Source organism: Venturia canescens, chromosome 2 (assembly GCF_019457755.1).
Source record: "Venturia canescens isolate UGA chromosome 2, ASM1945775v1, whole genome shotgun sequence".
NCBI lineage: Eukaryota > Metazoa > Arthropoda > Insecta > Hymenoptera > Ichneumonidae > Venturia > Venturia canescens.
This window is the reverse complement of record NC_057422.1, coordinates 26,769,421-26,793,871: the sequence shown is the minus strand read 5'-3', so window position 1 is coordinate 26,793,871 and position 24,451 is coordinate 26,769,421. Positions and strand designations below refer to the sequence as shown.

The following is a 24,451-nucleotide window of genomic DNA, read 5'->3' as shown; positions in this document are numbered from 1 at the left end:
TGATTTTTTATTGAATGAATAGTGATGGGCCGGACAAGTACTTTTAAAACATATTTAAAAATACTTTGTATCGATTCAATCGATGTTGAATTTTGTGAATAATACCAAAGGATCCTGAAAGTCTGAGAAAAATCGATTTTCTTATAAGTCTCTACCACCATAGAGTAACAAATGACTAGCTTTCATGTGATTTTTTTTGGATTTAAAAGCTTCTTAGAACATTTTCTTAATGTCAAAATTTGAAGTTACTAATAAAATACTTGTCCACTGATTGATATCATAAATTTTAGTGCTGTACGTAATTAGAGTGGTAACTTTTTTCAATTCATTAGAAAATACTTGGCCTCGAATTGATATAATAAATTTTAATGTTGCACGTAAATTAGATGGAATTTCTTTCAATTGATTTAGCTGTTAGAATCAAATAAGAAAAATGAGGCAGCGGTTTCCAAGTTTTGTTTTATGGATGCACTTGTCCCGAGACTCTACCGAATCTCTTGATTCATTTGATGATATGGTGACTTCGAAATGCTCGAAGCGCCTCCACCTAGGTGTAACCTCGTAGCCACTTGATGACCCCCTACTATAAACCATGGAACTTTTGTAGGACAAGTTTTTGCCTAAGTCTGGTAAATTAGAAAATACATCTACTACTAATAGCTGTTGCCTCACTCTGTATACTCATGGTCGTGCTGGTTGAAAGCACGTAGGCCGTTTTTCGTCGGAGCTTAATCGCATTTTTATCGCCTGTGAAAGAAATTCCATTTTAGTTACTTTCATCCTCTTTCGTTGCTTATTTTATATTATGTATAAATGTACATGAACGTTTTACATCATATTTCGCTGAGACAAGTACATTTATGTTATGTCGAGTTACTACCAGAGACTCTTTACCAGAGCGATAGCGTTTCCAATTGTTTTCGAAAATTTTCAAAATTTGTTTCTTTAATAATTAATTAACCATATCATTTCGAAGAGTGTTATAAGTTGACATATTTTTTATTATTTTTTCTTTCGATTACGACTTCTTCGAACTCTGTAGCTTAACGCGTTGAAGAGATCTAGAGTCGCGGCAGCGACTCTGAGACAGGTTTATGTTATGACGAGTCGCTGCCAGAGAGTCTTTACAAGAGCGATAGCGTTTCCAATTGTTTTCGAAAATTTTCAAAATTTGTTTCTCTAATAATTAAATAATTACAGTACTTCAGAGAATACTATAAGTTGACGTATTTTTTATTTTTTTTGTCTTTCGTTTCCAACCTCTTCGAACTCTGTAGCTCAACGCATTGAAGAGATAGTAATTATTTATTTTTTAATAGTATCAAAAAATGGGTCGGATTTTCGCACACATTTTTGATGTTTATTTGTTTTTTATTTAGTGACAAATCTGGTGCCATAATACAAGTATATACCTATATATTTTCGTTATAATATGACGTATGGCGTGTTGTTTAAATGCTAACTAGATGAGGTTATAAAGATCGCGAAAGTGACAATTCACCGATACTGTTCCAATTTTTTCCGGTTCTGTAGAAAATGGATAAAAACAGGACAATATTTTAGTGAAAGTGGTGAGAAAAAAGGGAAGAAAAAAGAGAAATAAAGGCCGAGGAATCCAAGAGTGTTGGGTAATGGAAAATAAACCGAAAATTGTCAACATCGTCCGGATTGAAGGTATAAAATGTTTAGAAAGGTTAGAGATTTTTTCTATATTTATCTTGAGATGTAGTTCGGATTCTGAAACATTAGAAATAAAAGTCCATGCCTCCGTTCTTTCTCATCAGCTCTCTGTCTCTAATTGTATCTTTCTAATTCTAATCTTGTCGATGTTTGTTATTGGAGAATTATATAATAAAATAACCCAAAACAGGAATGACGATAGAAAGGCAGTATAATCGCAATGTCTCTAAACGCATGACAGATTATTCAAAAATGCTTAATTACAAAATTTCTATTGGCAAATCAAAACTGAGGCAATCAGTCTTTTTTTCGTTTTGCATTGGTGGAATTTTTTTTTCATCAAAAAGACTAAATTGATAATCATGGAGAGTTTTCATTCCAATTCCAATAAAGTAAAATCTAAGTTCGAAAAAAAATATGTCCGCGCGCGCGCGCGCGCGCGTGTGTGTGTGTGTGTGTGTGTGTGAGTGTGTGAAAATACCTAAAACAACTTGCATGTACAATAAAACGATTTTTTTTTTCAAACAAACTGATTCGGCTTGAGTGGGTCACCCCCCGTGGCAGCCGTATTTTTCGGAGTTTTTCAGCGATTTTTTTGCGAGGAGAAAAAAACAGACGTGAAATTTGAAGAGTTTATTCATTGGTATTTCAACTTCATGATAAAATTGTTTAACTTATGTCTCCGATTAATTCGGTGTAAAATTACTCCACAGGATCCCATATGTTTCTCCATGATCTCCACGATTTCCGGGGGTTCCGTTTATCTGCGATAATAAAACCACGGAGCGTTTTGATTTGTAAAGCAGTAGCTATCGCCTGAACTAAAATCATACAGAAATATTAAAAATTGAAGGATTATCGAGCTACGCAACATTTTGAAAAATTGAAATCAGGTGTTTCAAAACAGAAAAATCCTTCAATTTTTAATATTTCTGTATGATTGTAAATTCAGATAAACCGATCCCTCAGACTCGTGGAGACTATGAAGTAATATGTTCCTATGGAGTAGCTTTATCGAATCTACCAGAGATATCAGAGTTAAAAAATCCTACCATTGAGTTGAAATACTATTGGATAAACCCTTCAAATTTTGAAACGCTATATTTTTTTTCCTTGCCGCAAGAAAATCGCGAAAAAAACCCCACAAAATCCGGCTGCCACACGGGGTGACCCCCTTATGTTGGATTTAATTATTCCAATCTATCATTATCGCGTTATCTGAAAAAAAGATTCGAGTGTCTTAGTCGTTGAAATCCTGTCGTTATTTAACGACATTGAAATTTATAATTCCTTGCAATTTTTTGAGTTTTTAAATAAATTAGCCGTAATTTGATTAAAAAAATTTTGTTCCCTTTTTTCGATATCTCTTTCAACGAGACGGGGAATAATTTTAATTAAAAATGTATTCAATAAATGCCTTTTCACAAGTACATTCTGATGGGTGATAATTATTACATCTGAACGGTAGTCTCAGTGAATAAACCCTACATATGTTACTCATGTAGGGTGCATTTCTTGGAACGAACAAAAAATGAATTAACAATAACAGAATATCATCTATATTGTGCCCTAACATGAAGAATTTGATTTTCTAATATCCTGTAAAATTTTTTAAGTTCATAGTGCACAAAAAGTAGTCCAATCGAATCACAAGTAACGACAGGAATGCTGTTGAAAAATTGGAGACAAGTATATTTATGTTTTATGTCACCTGAACAGTAGTCTCTATGAAACCCTATGTGACACTCATCTAGTTCAAAACACAAATGCACGATGATTTATAAGAAGTTGTTCGATCTATTCTCTCGAAACTTGCTTCAAATGAGCAATTCATTACTGTAGGTTATAAAAAAAAACCATTCCGATCGTAATGAATAAAAAAAATGAATTCTAAATCTTGGTAATGTATGAAAAACATTTGATTCAAAGGAACAAAACGTTGTCAAATAAATGCAAAAGTGACGAGTACATCGGATGACGAATGAAAAAAATTAAAAACATAATGGTATATAAAATATATTGCAAATATATTGTAAAGGAAAAAAAATTCAAAAAAAAACGTCAGAAATTCATTCCTACGGAATGCATCCGGAACTTGAGAAAGTTCTAGTGAATCAAAAAAGTTACCATCTGAGTTATGTGCAGCACTAAAATTTATATCATCAATCGGAGGATGAATTTTTTATTAGTATATAATACAGAATTTTTCACAATATGAAATTGTTCTGAGAAGCGTTCAAATCCGAAAAAAATCAGGATCCCCTGGTATTCACCATATTCGACGTCGACTTCGTATTGATGCAAATTATGTTTAAATATGTGCTAAAAGTGCTTGTCCGGCCCATTACTTTTCATTCAAGTAAAAATCAGGGCTCTTCTAGATCTGATGCATCACATTTATGCATACAGAGGGAATTGAGAAAATTACCTCCCAGAGATTTTAACTTGATTGCATTCATTATAAAAAAATGTAATAATACTCATCCTCCGATTGATGTTATAAATTTTAGTGCTGCACATAACTCAGATGATAACTTTTTTGATTCATTAGAATTTTCTCAAGTTTCGGATGCTTTCCGTAGGAATGAATTTCTGACTTTCTATTTGAATTTTTTTTCCTTTACAATATATTTGCGGATTTGTTTTCTTTTTTTAATATAATGTTTTTTCATGATTTGTGAAAGCTTTTCTTAATTGTTTTGTTGAAATTATTTACAGTTGGTTGCGTAATTTTTTTTACATACCATTATGTTTTTAATTTTTTTCATTCGTCATCCGATGTACTCGTCACTTTTGCATTTATTTGACAACGTTTTGTTCCTTTGAATCAAATGTTTTTCATACATTACCAAGATTTAGAAGATTAATCTTTTTTTATTCATTACGATCGGAATGGTTTTCTTTTATAACCTACAGTAATGAATTGCTCATTTGAAGTAAGTTTCGAGAGAATAGATCAAACAACTTCTTATAAATCATCGTGCATTTGTGTTTTGAACTACACGAGTGTCACATAGGGTTTCATAGAGACTACTGTCTAGGTGACATAAAACATGAATGTACTTTTCCCCAATTTTTTAACAGCATTCGTGCTGTTACTTTAACTGTTTACTTTCTGTGCCTTGCTCAATGATATCCTCACTGAATTAGGTATCGCTGATGCCCTTCCTTGTAATGGATACACAGGCACACGATATTATGTGGGAAAAATTCATCGGGTACTTTTCAGCAATCGTTTCCTCGAATTGTAAACAGAATAAAAGACTCGGCGAAAAAAAGTACAAAATAAACCATTTCAACCCTTTTCAACTTCTCGTCTCTATTATTTTGATGGGGGAAGTAAACGGTTGGGACTCGTGTCAATTTTTATCATTCCAGAGAGTATACTAGTGAAATTAATTTTAATAGAGCATTCCAGAAGAACAGTAAGTCACATCGAAGAACATCAAAAGTTATAGAATTTTTGGTGTTTCATAGTATATAGATCAGGATGTATCATTTCGTGGCGATATTTTTTTTAAAGGTGGCGCCCCAAAAATCTTCAGTTTGCCCCCAAAAATAAAACTGTAATAAAGGAGGGCTCTGTCGAAGAATATTTAGAGGTCGCGCTTTGCCATGAAGTTTTCCATTTAAATAACATGGAATTTTTTCTTTCACTATTTCTATTAGCCTATTGCGATTTGCCGTCGTGCAATAATTTCCAAGCGGCTCTTCATAGCAAAGTACATGCTCTACAAAAAGTCCATTGAATCAAGTCCGTAATTTGAAAAATTTTCCAGATTCCATCGATTGAAATCAATTTTACATGAAAATTTGTATTTAAATGGCTCAACCGCTTGAACTATTGATTATACAGGAAACACTCAAATGCCAAAAATAGATATTCTAAAAAACAAGTTCTATATGAGAGAAAGTTGTAATTGTAATCCCCCATATTTCTGAATGGAGTGACTCCACGAGTTTCTCTCATAGAACTTGTTTTTTAAAATATCTATTTTTCTACAAAGTTATTGGCATTTGAATGTTTCCTGTATAATCAATAGTTCAAGCGATTGAGCTACTTAAATACAAATTTTCATGTAAAATTGATTTCAACCGATGGAATCTGGAAAATTTTTCAATTTACGGACTTGATTCAATGGACTTTTTGTAGAGCATGTACTCTGCTATGAAAAGCCGCTTGGAAATTATTGCAGCATGGCAAATCGCAATAGGGTAGTAGTGAAGAAAAATTTCCATGTTATTTAAATGGAAAACTTCATTGGCAAAGCGCGATTACTAAATATTCTTCGACAGACAGTTTCATTTTTCACAGTTTCGTTTATCACAGTTTCATTTTTGGGTGGGAACTGATGATTTTTGGAGCACTACCGTTAAAAAAATATCGTGGCAAAATGGCACAAATACGACTAAAAAAACTACTATAAGAGTCATCGGTCTCCAATTTTCCAGCATCCTTCGAGAATTTCTTCGATTGAGCGAAAAAAGTGAACTCAAAATCGTATTCAATTTTTTGTCTTTGTAAAATGGAGCAAAAGAATCTACACCAGGTTCTGTACTTTTTCGAATGATATTCCGGCTTCTCTGATTGGAATGATGAGCAAAAAAATTCGTTGCCGGGTTAATGGATACAGCAAAATAAAAAATCGAAAAACATATATTTTAGTGGCATCTGCTGGAAGAAGTCATCCTGAACAAAAGCCCACGGGTAAGGAGGAATGAGAAATTATGGAAAATTCCATGGCGCTTTACGATTTCAACGGGTCGAATAGAATTTGGCGAAATTCGTATTTTACGCTGGCAAAAAATTCACGCTCCCGATACGCGAGCGCACCGGAGTTAACCACCCATCTCCGAAACTCGTATATTTCTCCTCCACCCCGTTGATAAAAATTTTGCCTTTGGTCTGAGGGGGATGCTGCGTCCGGGACCGTATACTCGGAGCACCAGCAGTGGAGCGGAGCAGCAGCGAAGCAGCGCCGTATCGATCTTTTACCCTACCAACCGACAGAACAACCGACGTACAACCAACCAACCAAGTTCACGCGCACTCGTACAAACTTACATACATGAACGAATCCGTCTCACCTTGTGAACCTCCACACCGACGTTATTGCCAACCAACTTACACGAAAGCTCTTTCACTTTGCTGTCCAGTGTTCGAGAAACACACGTTCTCCCTTCCTCCCTCTCTCTCGCGCTCCATCTCGCCCACGCGCTTTCACTTACTCGATCGCTTATCTATCCCTCTCCCTCATGGATTTTTACATACACAAGTATACGCACACTTCCTACTCGGTTTGCTGCTCGCGCGTTCGTTGAGGTTTCCCATCGGAGCCTGGCTTCAGTAAGCTCGGTGCTTCCGACCGGTGCACGCCCAAACAGGACTCTATACACCGTCCTTCTCGTACTGAAAATAATATATACCTTTTTCTCCCAAACTTTTCATTCCAATCGAGTCACATTATACTTCATACATGATCGTTATCTTTTATCGTGATTCCATCAAGGTGAAAAACCTTGCACACTTCATCGTGACGTTGAAATCGTGATCGTGATTTCCACGGATATACCACATTCGGCTTATCTTTTTACATGCGACTGACACTTTTTTCTTCGGTACTTCACCAAATCATAGAAAATCATTTATTTCTTATTTCCTTGCTGCTCCGACGTTCTTCCAGTGATTATTCTCCCCAGGATAGATTAAAGTAATGACAGTGTAACAGTGAATTTTCATTGCGTCAAAATAGCGGTATGAAGAAGTTTCTAGGAAAATAACTCAAGTAAGATTATTAGATAAGACGCCGTAATAAAATATTGTGCGTAACGCGCGTAGCAGTGTCGGAAATTTATTGATAGAATCCTACTGTATATAACCTCTCGAATTTATTAATCGTTTTATTGTTGTTGTAATCACTGAACTTATTAATGGTGTTCTGATCCACACATTTTCTATGTAACCTTTTTCATAAATTTCATCGCTTCTAAGCTTCAAAATATTCAACAAAAAAATAATCACGTTTTGGCGTTAGAATATTATTAGTATACTGGTATGAAAACCTGTATCGTAACAGCGTGATCCATATTTTTATGAAAAACGGATGGATTAAAAACAGTTGAAACGAAATTTCGGCTATACCTTTAAAAATACTTCTTCACTCCGCTGCCTACATAAATATAAATATAAATAAAGCTACATAAAATATTGAAGGAAAAGCTTCGTAACCGATATTCAAATTCATCACTATCCGTTGACGCGAATAAGCATGAATCACGTGAGACTTTGAAATGTTCAGTAGCTCAGAGGAAGTGTCGAACTGTCAAATTTTTATGAGTTGTTATTACATAAATAATATCGAGTCAAAAGTCTTTAGTGCAAATAAAAAATCAGCCTTTTTTTAACATTTAAGAAATATTATGAATGCATCGGTTTAAAGAAAAGTACACATCATGTGGTCCAAATTCCCACCAGAGCTAAGATCGTTATACCGCGAAATATTATTTTTATACGGTATGACAAATGTTATTTTGTGCAGAGATTGTATAACGAGTCGTAAATCTATTAGAATACGGATAAAATGTCAAATAGTGTGGATCGTTTTGGAAGGAGATAATGAAAAAACGCGGATCACAGCACATATAATGAAATTTCATCTTGTTGAATATTTTCCGCCGGGTAGACTAGAATCGCGGTCAGGTGAAGTACCGTCGAGCACCAGCATTCAGTCGAGACGTTTATTATCATCGTTCCGTCTGTCCGTATATACGTACATTCGTATAAATGAGTGTATATGTATAGCACCAGAATGTGTATATACGTAGAGATCGTGTCGTCTTTTAACGAGATGTACGATGAAATTGTTCAATCATCACCAACGACACGCTATGATTTCTCCTGGGGAACGGAGAAATATCATATTGAGATAATGAAGAAGAAACTCGATTGCGCATCGGTTTAGCGATAAATGAGAAAAAAAATCGATCTATCCGTAACCGCGCACTTTTATGAAGAACACTGCATATTTTTTTTCTTCTTCTGTACTCCTTCATGAGAGATTTTTTATATTTTTGATTATAATACTTATCTCGTACGATTATTTTATTCCGCTACGAGGTCATAATCTTATCATTTGAAAAATTATGTTCGTAATCTTTGTCGTTCGGATGAGTGTGGTAAAGTGGGAAAAATCCATAGGATTTTAACTTTGTTAAAATACTACTTTCAAAGACATTTCCGACAGAAAAGTAATTACAATTATTTTTTGATGATTTTAATCGTGGACTTGTTCATTTTCAGTTATAATTGAACATCACCAAGGAGTAAATTAGCCACTATTCGATTTGAATAAATATCGAATGATTTATCAGTGAAAGAAAGAGAGGAAGAAAGGAAAAATCCTTCAAAATTAAAGTTGGATGAGCAAAGGATTCATATGTACCTATATGGTGTATGCATTAATGTATAGAATAATATGTTGTCAGATGATTGCACTTAGAAGAGGATACCAAAGAACGAGGAAAGTGGTGTATGGCGATTGGGCAAGACAAGAGAGAATTCATGAGTCACTTGAAGATATCTAGCGACGACCAACTCTTGTACTCCGCAGGATCTTAAAATCTGTCACGATCGTTCTCTCCTCTCGCCCTTCGCCCCCCCCCCCCTGCCCCTCTCTCGGTCAATAGGCCGAATGATCCGTAGAGCCGGCGGTAAAGTTCGCGAAGAGACGAGGTTGGTCACGAAACAGACCGGAAGCGATTGAAATTGATAGATTGACGAGTGTACGACGATGATCGCGCATATGGCTGCTCCCGTAATCCACCGGTGCACTATGCTCGTAAGTCTTTGTAGTCGAAGTGACTGATATTCTCGGAGGGAAACGTGGACTAGGATTAACCACGTGATAAATGCTCCCGTTCAACTTTACTAACATTATTCAAATATTGACGAGAAATTGTGAGAGATTTCTCTAAGTGTGCGGCGATGAGGATCAAGATCCATCGATCGACATAATTACCGAGTCGAGACGCGTCAATTTTGCGTCAAACGAGATCGACAACCAATACTAATTGGGCAAAAACTTTTGAGCTTTTATTCATCTGTAAACGGCTCTTTTTTCTTCAACTTCAATCACCAGAATGAAAGCGAATAGATCTCGATGAATTTCAGTATAAGTGGAGTATTCTATGTGTATAAATTCGTCTCGATATCAATAGATGATTTCGATATTTGATGGGATTATTCGTATATCATTGATGGACGAATTCAAATCTTTATTCTTTTTTGCTGACGATACTACGGATGATGATTTGCAGTATCCAGGAACTCGTAGATTGGGATCGTTGGAAGACGTGCTTTGGTTAGCATTGATAAGATCGCAACTACGAGCGGACTCGATGAACCGGTAATATGGAGGCCGAAGAGGAAGTGGACGAGGAACAAACGGGGGAAGATCACGAAGAGGTGAACATCGATGAAATAAGAATGGAAAGAAAACGTTTTATCCAATGTTCCATTATTTGATCATACTCATTTAATACCGATACCCTTTCATTATTCATTTTGTTCCGTTCGATTAAATACGATGCGAGGTACAAACGGGCATGTACTTTGATTTAACAGACGTTGATACTAATTGCAAGAATCGAATTAGTTTCAGAGTTAATCAAACGGTATCGCGTGGGCATTATCGTCGAAATATCAACGAATTTAATTTTTTCTCTCTATACGCATTCAATTAAAATTTCAATACGATCAATATTGATAAGAAGCGGTTATTCGTATGAAATGTAAATTCATTTACATCGAATGAGAAATTACATGATTCGATGTCTGCTAAAATTGTTTTAAGAACTAACTGCTTTTCTACTAAATACATACAGACAAAAATGATCTTGCTGTACAGTAAACTCATTATACTTTGTTTTGTTTTGTTTTCAAAGGGTAAATATCAGTTTAATAACTCTGAATTCCCATGGAAATAGATAAACCACAACAATGATTTTGAGAATTACGAAGCCAGTATGAAGATCTCAATGATGCCAACTGGATCAACCGATTCACCGGAACAAAAAGCGACTCTTTTAAAATCGTCCACAGCCGAGCCACTAATCATTCGAGATTTCGAGGAACGGAAAAGTCATCTGCCGGACGAACGCCAAAAAAGTACAGAGAGCGAAAACGATGAGCAGACCGAATCAAAAGTAAATCTAAGCACGAGCGCGAAGACTGATGGCACTAGAGAAGGTGGTGAAACTTTAAAACTTACTAGGAGTAAAAGAATCTCTTGCCAGGATACGATTCACGAGGTTGAGGAAGACGATGGTCTTACGATGGATCGCGTTGGAAAGTGAGTAATTGATTATTTATTTTCCTTTCCATACAGAAATTGAATGGGGAGTCGAATAATTTTGAGCTATGATTAAGGATATCCGTGACATAAAGTATCAAGTAGAAGTTTCAGAATTTTGTTCCCGTGATGTACGAAATAAAAAAGAACATGTTAGAAACGTTAGAAAAAGTCAACGAATGGATATTTCAAGATTGAGATTCGGGTCAACTTGAGCCAAAGTCATAAAATGACATTGAAAACCTTTCTATGATTTCTCCACCCATCAAACTGGATACAAAGAATAATACATGAGACTAAAGGTTAGAATAAAGTGTTGAGAATAAAGGAGGAAGTAGCAACATCTAGTTTATAAGGATGCGAAAGTAACTGTCCATAGTTAAAGTTCCCCCAAATTAATTTCCGTCCAATCTAATTACTTCTTAAGATGCCTTTCATACAATCTAGCGCACTGTATTAAATCTTCTATAGCGTTAGGGGCACGGAGTGCTCAGTCAAACTTGGTTATGTGACGTAGCAATCGCGAGTATGCGACGTAATATATACGTACGTATACTTGAGCAAAGTATTCAAATTGAAAGTTAAATTCATGAGAAATACGTGCGGGGAGCCGAGAGTCCTTCCTTCGAACTCGCTTTTGCTCTCTACTCTGACAAAAGTTGAAAAAGTAGTATGTTGCATTGGAAGGTATCTCGAAGCGAATCCGGCGATCGTCGAGGCATGGCTCCGTAATAAAGCGAGTACCGAGCTCAGAAGAAGGCTCGAGACTTCGAATGTTCTGCCAAAGTCGACGAGCCTCAGTTTACGTCATGAGGAGAGTGTCCTTGTAAGGAGCAAACGCAATAGCGTCACGTCCGACTTGTTTCAATCGTGGTTGGCATCGAGTTCGCCGATAAAAAGAAGCAAAAGCCCGACCAGGTAAATTTCTAAAGGTCATGATAGCGCTTTTTCTTTTCTGCTTTATTTTTTCATTTTATGTAAACGCGGCTTTCTCCACTTGCCACTTGACATTTGGACAAAAATGGTGCCAGCAGAAAATCCGAGTTAGGCATATCTCGGTAGCACAAATATAATATTCTTTTATTTTGTTATATCAAAAGCTGTTTTTATCAATGTTGAAAATATAGATATCTTTGATAGAGTATCATCAAGAACATATTAACTGTTACACAAAAAAAAAATCTATTAAAATCTAATGGAAGCAATACTATAGTTTGAGTCGAATGATGAAAATTTCCATTTGCCTTGACTAAACAAACTTATTTGAATTATATACATAATGCTGTTTGAGTATGTTTATTAGAGTAATTTAAAAAAATCGATATTATTGTTTTCTCGGAGCTCCGATGGAAATCGTTAGTACATCAGGAAAACATAATTTTACCAAAATTTCTCATTAAAAAAAAAAACTTTTAGATAGTTCTCAAGCCACTTTTTCGATATTTTCCTATTTTTTTCTGAAAAATCACGAAGCGTTCTTTTTGCTCTTATAACAGAAAGTGTTAATATTCCATAAAATCATGAATATTATAAAATTTTGTCATTCTCAAAAAATTTTAAAGGCTGCCTCGCATGATTTATTTCATTTTGCTTCCTCATCGAGGAAGCTTTGTGATGATGAAAACTTTTTTTTCTAGTTTTCAATGTCAATGTGCTCAAAATTTTCCAAAACATCGAAAAATGATATCTAGAAAAAATGTGTGTGTGTGTGTGTGTGTGTGTGTGTGTGTGTGTGTGTGTGTGTGTGTGTGTTATGGCACTGCAAAATTCAAACGCTTCTAACTCGGAAACGGTTTGAGATACAGGGCTACCGTTTTGCACAGATGTTAATCTATACAAGCTCTTCATTCTCTGATAATTTTGTCAGAATTTGTAAAAAAATTACCAGTCTGATGACGTTTTGAAATTTTCATAAAAAGGGTGTCGACGCTCTAACTTTCGAAAATTTAAAGATTTATTAATAATTTTTTTTTTATAAATAGACTATCATAATAGGAAGGTTGGTGTTGAATTTGGGCAATATCGGTTGAGCGGTTCAAATTTTATGACATTTTGAATGCTACGAAAATATGAGTTTTTCAAAAAATCGTACGACCGCTTCAATTTTTGGAAATTTTGTAAGATATTGTGTATAAGTCTGTACTTCCTCTATACTTTCCAGAAAAGTTGTCGGAATTTTCTTGAATTTCAATGTAAATAGAAAAACGATGAAAATTGAAAGTTGCAAACTGTTTTTTTTGATGGCTCGTCATTTAGTTTCTTTTTTTTTAAATTTAAACAAAGAGATAAATTAAAGTTCGTAAAAGAAGGTAGAGAAAATGCATTAATTCCTTGTATACAAAAAATGCTGCCAATTAAAATTTGCAAATTGCTTCCTCAAGATGGTCAAGATGCAAGATGCTCGAAGCTTCCTCTATGAGGAAGCCAAAATGAAAAATATAAGCACCTCATAGAGTAAGCTTTGAGCATCGTGCATCTTGACCATCTTGAGGAAGCAATTTGCAAATTTTAATTTTTTGCAGCATTTTTTCTGTGTATTTAGCTATAAATCGTGAGATCAAAAAACCTGTGGCTACCAATAACCATTTTAGTCGTGTTTCTAAAAAAAAGAGACGAAAGTATCTTGCTCAAACATAGTTTTTTTTTCAAAATGACGTTATAATAAACATTTTTACGTTTCTCAAGCGATTGGTTTTAAATAAATGTAGGTTAATGAATGCGAAATCATAAAAATTTTTGTTTTTTCGCAATTTGGATTTCTACAGGATGGCAATTTTGTACAATGAACCTATTTCGATCTTGTTAATTTGTTATTATTTTTTTTTATATTTACATTGTTATATTTTTTTTATTACGCGACCGATTTTGGAAGTTTGATGAAAAATATTTGCATGCAATTTTGCACTCATTAGCCTGCATTTATTTTCAGACAGTATTCAGTCAAAATATTTTACCAATTTTTATAACAAATAGTGAAACTAGATTATAACGTCTTCTGGGGTGAAATATCAGATTTTGAAATAGCGAATTTGTTTTCGGCAAAACACAGCATTATTTGGCATGTAATCATTTTTGTACGATGCCCTATTAAGTTTTCGTGTTTAAAAATATATATTTTTGACACTTTAAAAGATAACCCGGAGGAAAAAAAGGTTGGGACATTGTTAGTCCCTCGTTTGCTGATAATTCCATCCATAAAAAAAACTTAAAAAAAAAATTTTTTTTTAATTGTAAAAAAAATACAGAACAATTCGAAAAAAATTTCACAAATCTTTAAAAAACATTATCTTTAAAAAAAACTAATCTGTATCTATTTTTTTAAATGTCAAAAGAATCAAATAACAAGTAAAAAATAAAAAACCGAAATATCGCGCTTGAAATCATTTTGGAAACCGATACCTCATTCTTCTTATTTGATTCGAACAGCTAAATCGATTGAAAAAAAATTCCATTTAATTTACGTGCAGCATTAATATTTATTATATCAATTCGAGGCAATATTTCATGGAACACCTTCTGGTATGAGAGCAAAAAAAATTTCGCTTCGCGATTGTTGAGATAAAACAGGAAAAGTCGAAAAGTGGCTGCAGCACTATTAAAAAATTTTAAATAATCTGAAATTTTGACAAAATTACATTTATGTAATGTATAAACAATTTCCGTTGGAGCTCCGAGAAAACAAAAATATCGATTTTTTTATCACCATAATGTTTATACGAGTGTAGCATCTCGTTCTGACGACTACGCGCGGCGTATTTAAAACCTCGAACGTTTCTCATATACGAATTGCTGGAATCAAATTAGGTGTATTATTCTTCCTGATCACGGACTGTTTCCGCTATTCAAGCGAAGGACCATGAATTTTTATACCCAACCGGGATCGCATACCCGAGAAAATGTTTCGGAGCGATAATAAGATTTCATTTTTTATACGAATAGTAGTATCAATATTTTTTGCGATTTAATTGCACGTTTGTTAAGGAGTTTCGGTACAGGCGATACAATGTTGCCATGCTATACCATGCTAAAAACATAAAAAATTTCAAAAAATTCAGAATTTTATAAAATTTGGTGAACATATTCTTTAGTGGCAAATTTGACAATACAAATTTTTTAAGATTTTTCTTCTACACAGTTATCGAGTAATTGATCACTAAACTTCACGTGTATAAGCATGGCGTTTTCGTATATATAGGTATACATTCCGGGCATAAGAAATCTCTGTTAATCCGTAATTACTCGATAACTAAATAGAAGAAAATTTTGAAAAAATTTGTGTTTTTGTACTTGATGTTGAAGAACATAATCACCAAATTTGATCAATTTCTTAATATTTAGAATTTTGTACCGAAACTCCTTTAATTGTTGAAACGTTTAAGAAAGTTAAATCAAGAGGATATTGAGCTGTGAAGCAAGGCAGATAATGATTTGATTCAACAAATCCTATAGGCGAATCAACTAGTTTTTTTTTATTGTGTAGGTGTATTTATACGAGAATATAAAGACGAAGAAAAACAATAACAAGAATATATATGGTTTATATAGGAGAGAGTACGGCAAAGCAGACCAGGCGGGCAAAGCGGAACACTCCCCCGAAAATTCAGAACATTTTTTTCTCCATTGGAAATCTGCAAAATTTCGTTATTCAATTGAAAACATGCTTTAAAAACTCAAAATTGGGAGAAAAAAAATTTGTTATGGAAAATTGAATTTTTTTTTAAATCAATAAATTGAATTATCAGCTAAGCTGTGAAATAGTTATGATCGTTGAGAATATGGATATTTCCAAAATGTGTGATATTTCGATAACTTCATGGTACTCTTATTTTTTAAAGATACACATCTGAAAGTGAGAAAAATCATAACTCCTTTGCTTTTTTGATAACACCATGAAAAATGAATATAATATGTATTCAATAAAACAATAACAGTTGTTCCTCTTAACGATATGGCGAACTCGTCATATCGCCATGAACTTACGAACTCATTAGAATTTCAGTTTTTCCCCGCCGACGTAGCTTCCAAGGCACGACATTGCTTACGGTTGGGATACGAAAATGTCTTTTGACTTTTCACTGAAAATGCTGTTCAAGTTTTCGAATGAGCTGATTCTATTTCGATCTCCATCGAAGAATTCAGTCGTGGATTGATTCTGGCTCAAATTTAAATCTGAATTATTTTATTCATAAGATTTTTTTTCACGTTTCAGATGCAAATGAATATGATGAGCACAGTGTGTTTATTTTTCTTCCATTAATCAATTTCATTTCATAAATTTCAACCAAGTTCGGTTGAAATAGAACATCGAGAATAATATTCATAATAAGTAAAAAAAAATGGGGCAAAGTGGACACAAAAATTTTTTCCCACAAAGAAAAGGCCACTTTTGTCCCATTTTGCTTCCTCATAGAGGAAGCTATGTAATAATGAAATTTTTTTTTTCCAGTTTTCAATGTCAATATGCTCAAAATATCCCAAAACATCGGAAAATCATATCTAGAAAAAATGTCCTGATGTGTGTGCGCGCGCGCTATAGCACTGCAACACTTGTAACTCGTAAACGGTTTGAGATAGAGGGCTACCGTTTCGCACAGATGTTAATCTGTACAATTTCCTCATTCTCTGATAATTTTGTTAAAATTTGTAAAAAATTACGAATCCTACGACGTTTTGAAATTTTCATAAAAAGGGTGTTGACGCTCTAACTTTCGAAAATTTAGAGATTTATTAATAATTTTTTTTTTTATAAATAGACTATCATAATAGGAAGGTTGGTATTGAATTTGGGCAATATCGGTTGAGCGGTTCAAATTTTATGACATTTTGAATGTTACGAAAATATGAGTTTTTCAAAAAATCGTCCGACCGCTTTAATTTTTGGAAATTTTGTAAGATATTGTGTATAAGTCTGTACTTCTTCTATACTTTCCAGCAAAGTTGTCGGAATTATTTAATTTCAATGTAAATAGAAAAACGATGAAAATTGAAAGTTGCAAACTATTTTTTCTGATGGCTCGTCATTTAGTTTGCTTTGAGCATCGTGAATCTTGAGCACCGTGCATCTTGACTATCTTGAGGAACCAATTTGCAAATTTTAATTTTCAACATTTTTTTCAAACAATTAAAAATTCCATTTAATTTCACCACAAATCTGAGAAAATTAATCAAAATCATCGAAAGAGCCTTTTTTTCAAGGGAGAGTCCACTTTGCCCCATAAGTATTTTTTTTTTATAGAATATGAGAAATACGTGTAAAAAATAAATTTTTTAATACAGCAATAGTTGACAGAACGTATGTAAACCGACTAGCTTAACTGCTTATGGTGTCTTGTCTCACATTCCTCTAAGAATACCATGAAGTTATCGTAAATGAGATAAAATTGTATAAATATCACATATGTTGGAAATATCCATATTTTCAATGATGATAACTATTTCACGGCTTATCTTAGCTGATAATTCAATTTATTAAACGAAAAAAAAATTCAATTAAAAAAAAAATTTCCTCCAATTTTGAGTTTTTGAAGCATGTTTTCAACTGGATAACGAAATTTTGCGGATTTCCAATAGAGAAAAAACTGTTCTAATTTTTCGGGGGAGTGTTCCGCTTTGGTTACTCTCCCCTATGGTTATTTTTTAATAATCGGCGATACGTACTCTCTGTACTCTAATTCAATCGCAGCAAAATTCTATGAACTCAAAAGACGGAAGTTTTAAAGACTATTTATCTTTTCGATGGTAAGGCCATCGATTTCATGGGTTGGACGTCGAGAAGAATTGGATCAGCTCGACGAGGGTGAACTTTTTATGGAATTGATTCGCGATGTGGCGAATGAGCTTGATATCAACGTTTTGTGTCACAAAATTCTCGTAAACGTAGGCATCTTGACTCATGCTGATCGCGGTAGTCTCTTTCTCGCAAAAGGTCCTCTAGAGGATCGTTACCTAGTCGCTAAATTGTTCGACGTTACTCAAGATACCGAACTTTCGGTCGCTTTACAACGTGCCAAAAACGAAGAAATCAAAATACCCTTTGGTGTCGGGATCGCTGGTTACGTCGCGCAAACCAAAGAAATCATTAATATCAAGGACGCCTACAAGGTTCGTGATTTGAGAATTCTATGGTTTCGCCTTGACCAAAATAACTTTGAAAATACATCGCTTTTTATTCTATAAAGATAAATGGGCAATGAATAACACTTCCTCATTCCATTCATTAATAAATAAACTTTTTTCAAAATTTTTTCCATCTCATTTTATCAGTTTTCGCTTCCTCCCGATGTTTTTAGGATCCAAGATTTAACAGTGCGATTGATATGCGGACTGGCTACAAAACTATACTCATACTCTCGATGCCGATTTGTAATTACGAAGGTGATGTCATCGGTGTAGCGCAAATAATCAACAAAACGAACGGTAGCAATGAATTTACGGATCGTGATGTCGAGGTGTTTCAGAGGTATCGATTTTTTTTTCAATATTGTAATGATCAGGTTCTTATTTGTGTTTCAAGATAATAATTAACTTTGATCGCAATTTCTTACTCAAAGGTATCTTACGTTTTGTGGTATCGGTATACAAAATGCTCAATTGTTCGAGCTCTCGGTTCAGGAATATCGGAGAAATCAAATATTGTTGAATCTTGCGAGGAGCATATTCGAGGAACAAAATAATCTTGAATGTCTTGTTACCAAAATTATGACAGAAGCGAAGGAGTTGCTCAAGTGCGAGAGATGCGCAGTTTATTTATTGGATTTGGATTGCGGCGAAGCGGTAAGCCTAGATATTACTTTTTTTCACGACATTATTGTATTTTATAACTTTCACTGTTCAAACGAAAAGTCACGATCTCAAACTGAGTCTAAACACCCTGGCTCGAGATTCGACTTTATTTCGTTTAATTCATCTTGTATTACACTTAAACTGTGTAGGCTCAACCTTTCCTGAACAACAAAAAACTTACCCGATTTCACATTTGAATTCCAGGGACATTTGGAGAAAATTGTAGAACGTCCTGGACGATCCATTCAAGAAGACCGGAAACCACTTTCCAGAAGAGAAGTTAGTCGTTCGCTCTCTAAATTAACCTTTAAGTTCGTAACAAAATATAAGGATTTATAATATTCTTAAACGTGAATATTTCAGAGTAATAATATCGACATGGAGGATATTTTTCAGCGTCATGTGAGCACCAATTTTTCAAACTAAAGATCGACCGACCTACTAGTTTTTCTATTATTTTATGGTCCTCAAAACGAGTCCTCAAAACTCTTCGTAAGGTTTTTTTCGAAATGTTATTGCAGACGAACTTGGACGCGAATGCAAAATTCACAATGGTTTTTGAAATGGAGAACGGTACGCAAGAAGCGAGAATTTACAGGCCAACGTTGAGCGACTTATCGACTCCGTTAGGCAAAATAGCTCGATACGTGGCAACAACCGGCCAAATTTTGAATATCGGAGATGTTGAAACCTGGCTAAAGAAAGAAGTCTGGGATACGGAAAAAGAACCGATCAAGAGTATTCTTTGTATGCCAATCGTGAATGGTCAGAGAAGCGTTATCGGTGTGGCACAGCTCATCAACAAGGTCCGTCGCGGTACGAAAATAACGAGAGAGAAATCTTTTGCAAAACAATAAACAGAAGAAACAATCGAGATATCTTTTATTTTGGAATGTTGTTTCTTTATTTGTATATATTTGTTAATAATTTACAGGACAATGGAAGCGCTTTTGCCGACTCGGACGTCTCGATATTCGAGGCCTTTGCTATATTTTGCGGTCTTGGTATTCACAACACCCAAATGTACGAGTCCGCATGCAAACTCATGGCTAAACAAAAAGTCGCGCTTGAGTGCCTGAGTTATCACGCCACAGCGAGCAACGACGACGCTTTCAAACTCACCAGTGACACTATACCGTCCGCTGATAAGTACAATTTGTACAGTTTTAAATTCATTGATTTCGATCTCAGCGACGATGACACCTGTCGAGCTACTGTACGAATGTTTAAACAATGCGATCTCATACAAAGATTTCATATACCGTACGATGTGCTTTGTAGATGGATTTTGAGCGTGAAGAAAAATTACAGGTGAGTTGTAGGCAAAGTTAAAAGGGATTTCCGTCATTTTAATAAGTTGGCGCGATTGCAATAAGCCGCCAGGCATTTTATCATCAAATGAACCAGAGAATTTTGCGGTCACTGTGTCCTCGCGAAATTCAATAAAATACGATAACGACAATTCAATACTTCCAGACCGGTCAAGTATCACAACTGGAGACACGCGTTAAACGTTGCTCAAACAATGTTCGCAATGTTGAAAACTGGAAAAATGGAACAGTTCATGACGGATCTTGAGATACTGGGTCTTCTTGTAGCGTGTCTGTGTCACGACCTTGATCATCGTGGCACAAACAACGCATTTCAGACGAAAACTGAATCTCCCTTAGCGATACTTTATTCGACGAGTACAATGGAGCATCATCACTTCGATCAATGCGTCATGATACTCAATTCAGACAGTAATAATATCTTTCAAACCCTCTCGATGGAGGATTATAGAAAGGTGATGCGCGTTGTGGAGAACGCTATTCTATCAACCGATCTTGCGGTCTATTTCAAAAAGAAAAATCGTTTCATGGAATTGATCGATGAAGGAGAATTCGATTGGCAGAGTGAGGAGAAAAAGGATTGTGAGTTTCGTTTCAAATTGACTTTCTTATTGATTCCATTCGGACGCGAATTAAGAGCAATGAAACGGGATACGAGAATTCATGATTCTTACACTTTTTTTTCGTTTTTTTCCTTTGTTTCTAGTACTGTGCGGAATGATGATGACAGCTTGTGACGTCAGTGCAATAGCGAAACCTTGGGAAATTCAGCATCGAGTGGCTAAACTTGTAGCCGATGAGTTTTTCGATCAAGGTGATCTTGAAAAATTGCAACTTAATCAGCAACCTGTGGCGATGATGGATCGGGAAAGAAGAGATGAACTACCACAGATGCAAGTCGGCTTCATCGACGTAATTTGCATGCCCCTCTACAAAGTATTATCGGAAACTTTCCCCTGGATATTACCGTTGTATGAGGGAACCACGGAAAATCGTAAAAATTGGCAAGACCTCGCTGAAAAGGTTGAAATGGGATTAACATGGATTGATCGGGATACGATCGAGGAACCGGTTGAAGAATTTATCTCCTACGAGCCAAAAGACATTGAATTCACCGTGACAACGTTGAACTGTACTCAAAACGAAAAAAAAGATGTTTCTGGTGTCGCAAGAACTTCGGAGTGTCCTAAAACGGCGCTCGGCCGATTCGCATCATTGAGAAAAGGCGGCAGATCGTTGGGCAAAGGTGTCAGGCATCGTTTGAGTCGATCATTGTACGCGCGTTCGAGCTCCGAAGATACTGGAAAAGCTAAAGTTCTCTTGCCCGAACGAAAAAGTCGTAACAAGCTATGTTTACTCATATGACGTTTAACCTCGTCCAGTAATTTGGAGAGCATACCTGAGTGACTAGGAAAATCAGAGCTTGGGCTCATTGAGCGCGACACATCGAATCATACACTTCTGTAAAGTGAAGTGGAAGATTACATGATCAAGCACGAACCAAAAATAGCAATTGCGACCACCTCCGAATCCATTCGGATCTGTTGGGTTTCAATGCCAGATTCCGTTGCATAAAAAATAAGACAAAACTATTATTTCTGGCCTTTTCCCTACTTGACTGTGTAGCGACTTATGCGAGAGACGGGATTGAAAAACATTGTCAACTGTTTGTTCACAGGGAGATCGCTGCTATCAGGTCCGCAAAACGGGAATATAAAAGGCTTGCATTTCGTACAAATTATTCAAGATGATTGAATTCATAGGCCGTAGGTATGAGTGTAAAACAAACAAACATGAGTAGAAATAGTCACACAACAATGGCGATTCAACTATTAAAATGCGTCACTAAAGCCCGACTCATTGTGGCTTCAAGAACCGCATAAGCGAAGAAGTATAAACGGATAACGAAATATAAGAGATTAATGGTCAAATTAATGAAATGTTTGAAAATCATTTAAAATGAGTGTGAGGTAAAGTGCAGCGACACGATTCTTGCCCAACTGATAAATACTTTTTTTTTTTGTATTTCATGGCTTTGAAAATGCAATCGTAGTCGATTGAAGACGATATCGTGATAAATTATTGAGATCGCACATTAGTAAAAAATGGCGTCCAATTTTCAGGTGATCTATGAAGCTAATGTAAACAGCATCCTGTAAACAATTTTTGTAGAAAATTCGTTGTGCATTTTTTTTAACTTCCACAAAGTTTTCAACTGGGTAATTTTTTTCCAATAGAGGAATGAACCTCGATTAAATTTTTGTTTCTCGTTTTAAAACTCAGAATAATACGAGTGCGACGGAAGAGTTTTTTTGAAACCACATCCCGGTGGCTTAGTTACGTAACCGCTGTCGTTCCAGAGAAAATTTTAAAAGGCTGAAGCGAAAAAAAAAAATTACGAAAGTGGGATGAACACCTCCATGGAACTATTTTTCTGCTTAAGTTTATAAAATATCTCAAGTATTATCAATTATTCGAAAGCGTTGAAGGGTCACTATCTATCAGGAATTGTATCGAGAACTGATTTTTCGAAAAGTTTCTATTGCATTATCAGAGAATCATTGAATGCTATAGAAAAAAATGTGACATTTGAAATACTCAAAATTTTTAAGTTCAAGTTTTTTGGATAACGAGCAACTTACACTATGAGTCGTTCTGAAGTTAGTTTGGGACTCTTTGGAAAAAACTGAGCCTTTGTTGCTTGTTTTGAATAGAGTGTAAAGAAGTTTATATTTAATGATATGGCAAGTAGCTCGAGGAAATCTAGTACCACTGGATCGTCACAAATGTTTTAAAAGTGTATCGAAAGCAGAGGAAAATATTAACGAATTGAATCGGACTCTGAAAATCGGGCTTGCCTATCAAAGCGAAATATAAAATGGCAAAATTTTAGTCGGTTTCACAATTGACTCCTCTTGTTGTGAAGTTTCTATCGATTTCTACTGCACGAGGAAGTGATACATTTTTAATTCGAAAAATCAATATGTTTTCATACTTACGTCTGAGCGAGAAATTCAATTATTGAAATTTGTTGCACTCGCATATTGAATATTGTTTTTAGAGAAAAGTTTAATGAGAAAACTCACAATCAATGAATAACAGTCTCGATCTTTCGGAGGACAAACAGAAAAAAGGACTGACCATTGTGTGGTTGAACCGGCGCAGAGCACCACAAGAAAACGGCAGCTGAAAAAATTATGCAACAATTTCTAGTCTTTTGATATAAGTAACTGACATGAGAGAAAATACAAATCAACAAACACGATGTAGTACTTTTTTCTGGGTAACGATAAAAGAAAAATCTCATTCAGGGATGAACACCATTTCAATGATGAGAAAAAAACCATTTCAAATGATTTTATTGGCGAGATAATTGTTGTGAAAAAAATCTCTTTTTCTTACGATCAATAATTAATAATCACTTCGTAATAAATGTTAATATTTTCTTAGAATATTATCCAAGTTTTTTTTCCTGTCAAAAAATTCCCAATTCTCCTTCCAGATCATGCACCAACAACTTATTTTTCGTGTTTGAGCCTTTTTTCAGTCATTCATTGTTGACTCAAGGTCTTTTTATTATTAATATTAGAAAAAAATTTAAAATGTACAATTTGTGGTACTTATGATGATCGTAGTCCAATTGATTAGTATAAGTTCATTTTTCTCACATAACCCTTTCTCTTTTAACGTTGTACAAATGAAAACATTCGCTCGTAATCAAATTGTGCATTCATTGATATATAGATTTATAAATGTACAAAATATAAATTATATTTATAATATAATCTATTGTGATGGGACAGCCTTATCCTCTGTCACGAAAAAATTTTTAATTAAAAATTAAGAACTTAATTTTTGATCCCAAAATCGGAATTAAAAAGTGATAAAATATGTTTTAATTCAAAAAATGAAATTCTATTAAAAAAAAATAGATATTATTCAAATCGAAAGCTGAGATAAAAAGAGATTAAAAAAGTGAAAGATTTATTTCTAACTGAAACGCTAGAATTTTAAATACTTGAAAGAAAATGAGACAAAAAGTGTTGATAAGTATCTTTAACAGGTATCTAAAAACGCTTCGAATTAAATTTATTAATTATTTTTTTTTTAATTAGCTCTAGCAAGTATGCTTTACTCAAAATGCTGATCATTTAATTTATTGTATTTTGGCAAATTAAACATTGTCGCCTCACTGTAAAGTCTTTCGACGGAGGCAGAAGATGGTAAAGGCGTGTTGTATATTAGGAATGTTTTTTTAATTTTTGGAAATCTTTCTAACTTAGTATCAACAATGGTTGAAACAGTAAA

The 24,451-nt window shown here is 34.6% G+C and overlaps 1 protein-coding gene across 5 annotated transcripts; it reads left to right on the top strand.

The window, feature by feature from the left end:
• Positions 1-7,072: 7,072 nt before the first annotated feature.
• Positions 7,073-23,595, top strand: LOC122405944 (cGMP-specific 3',5'-cyclic phosphodiesterase-like). Of its 5 annotated transcripts, none has more exons than XM_043411033.1 (14): positions 7,105-7,466; positions 8,981-9,518; positions 9,997-10,144; positions 10,666-11,030; positions 11,718-11,948; positions 17,774-18,131; positions 18,320-18,489; positions 18,581-18,803; positions 19,017-19,091; positions 19,176-19,214; positions 19,334-19,618; positions 19,747-20,123; positions 20,289-20,725; positions 20,850-23,595. In XM_043411033.1, the coding sequence occupies exons 3-14, from the start codon at positions 10,091-10,093 to the stop codon at positions 21,506-21,508; spliced, it is 3,273 nt and encodes a 1,090-aa protein (XP_043266968.1). In that variant the 5' UTR covers positions 7,105-7,466; positions 8,981-9,518; positions 9,997-10,090; the 3' UTR covers positions 21,509-23,595. The 5 variants fall into 5 exon arrangements, with proteins under 5 accessions (XP_043266966.1, XP_043266968.1, XP_043266967.1 ...); XM_043411032.1 differs by having other exon boundaries at positions 8,981-9,855; XM_043411031.1 differs by lacking the exon at positions 7,105-7,466 and adding an exon at positions 7,073-7,087 and having other exon boundaries at positions 8,981-10,144.
• The last annotated feature ends 856 nt before the right edge of the window (positions 23,596-24,451 follow it).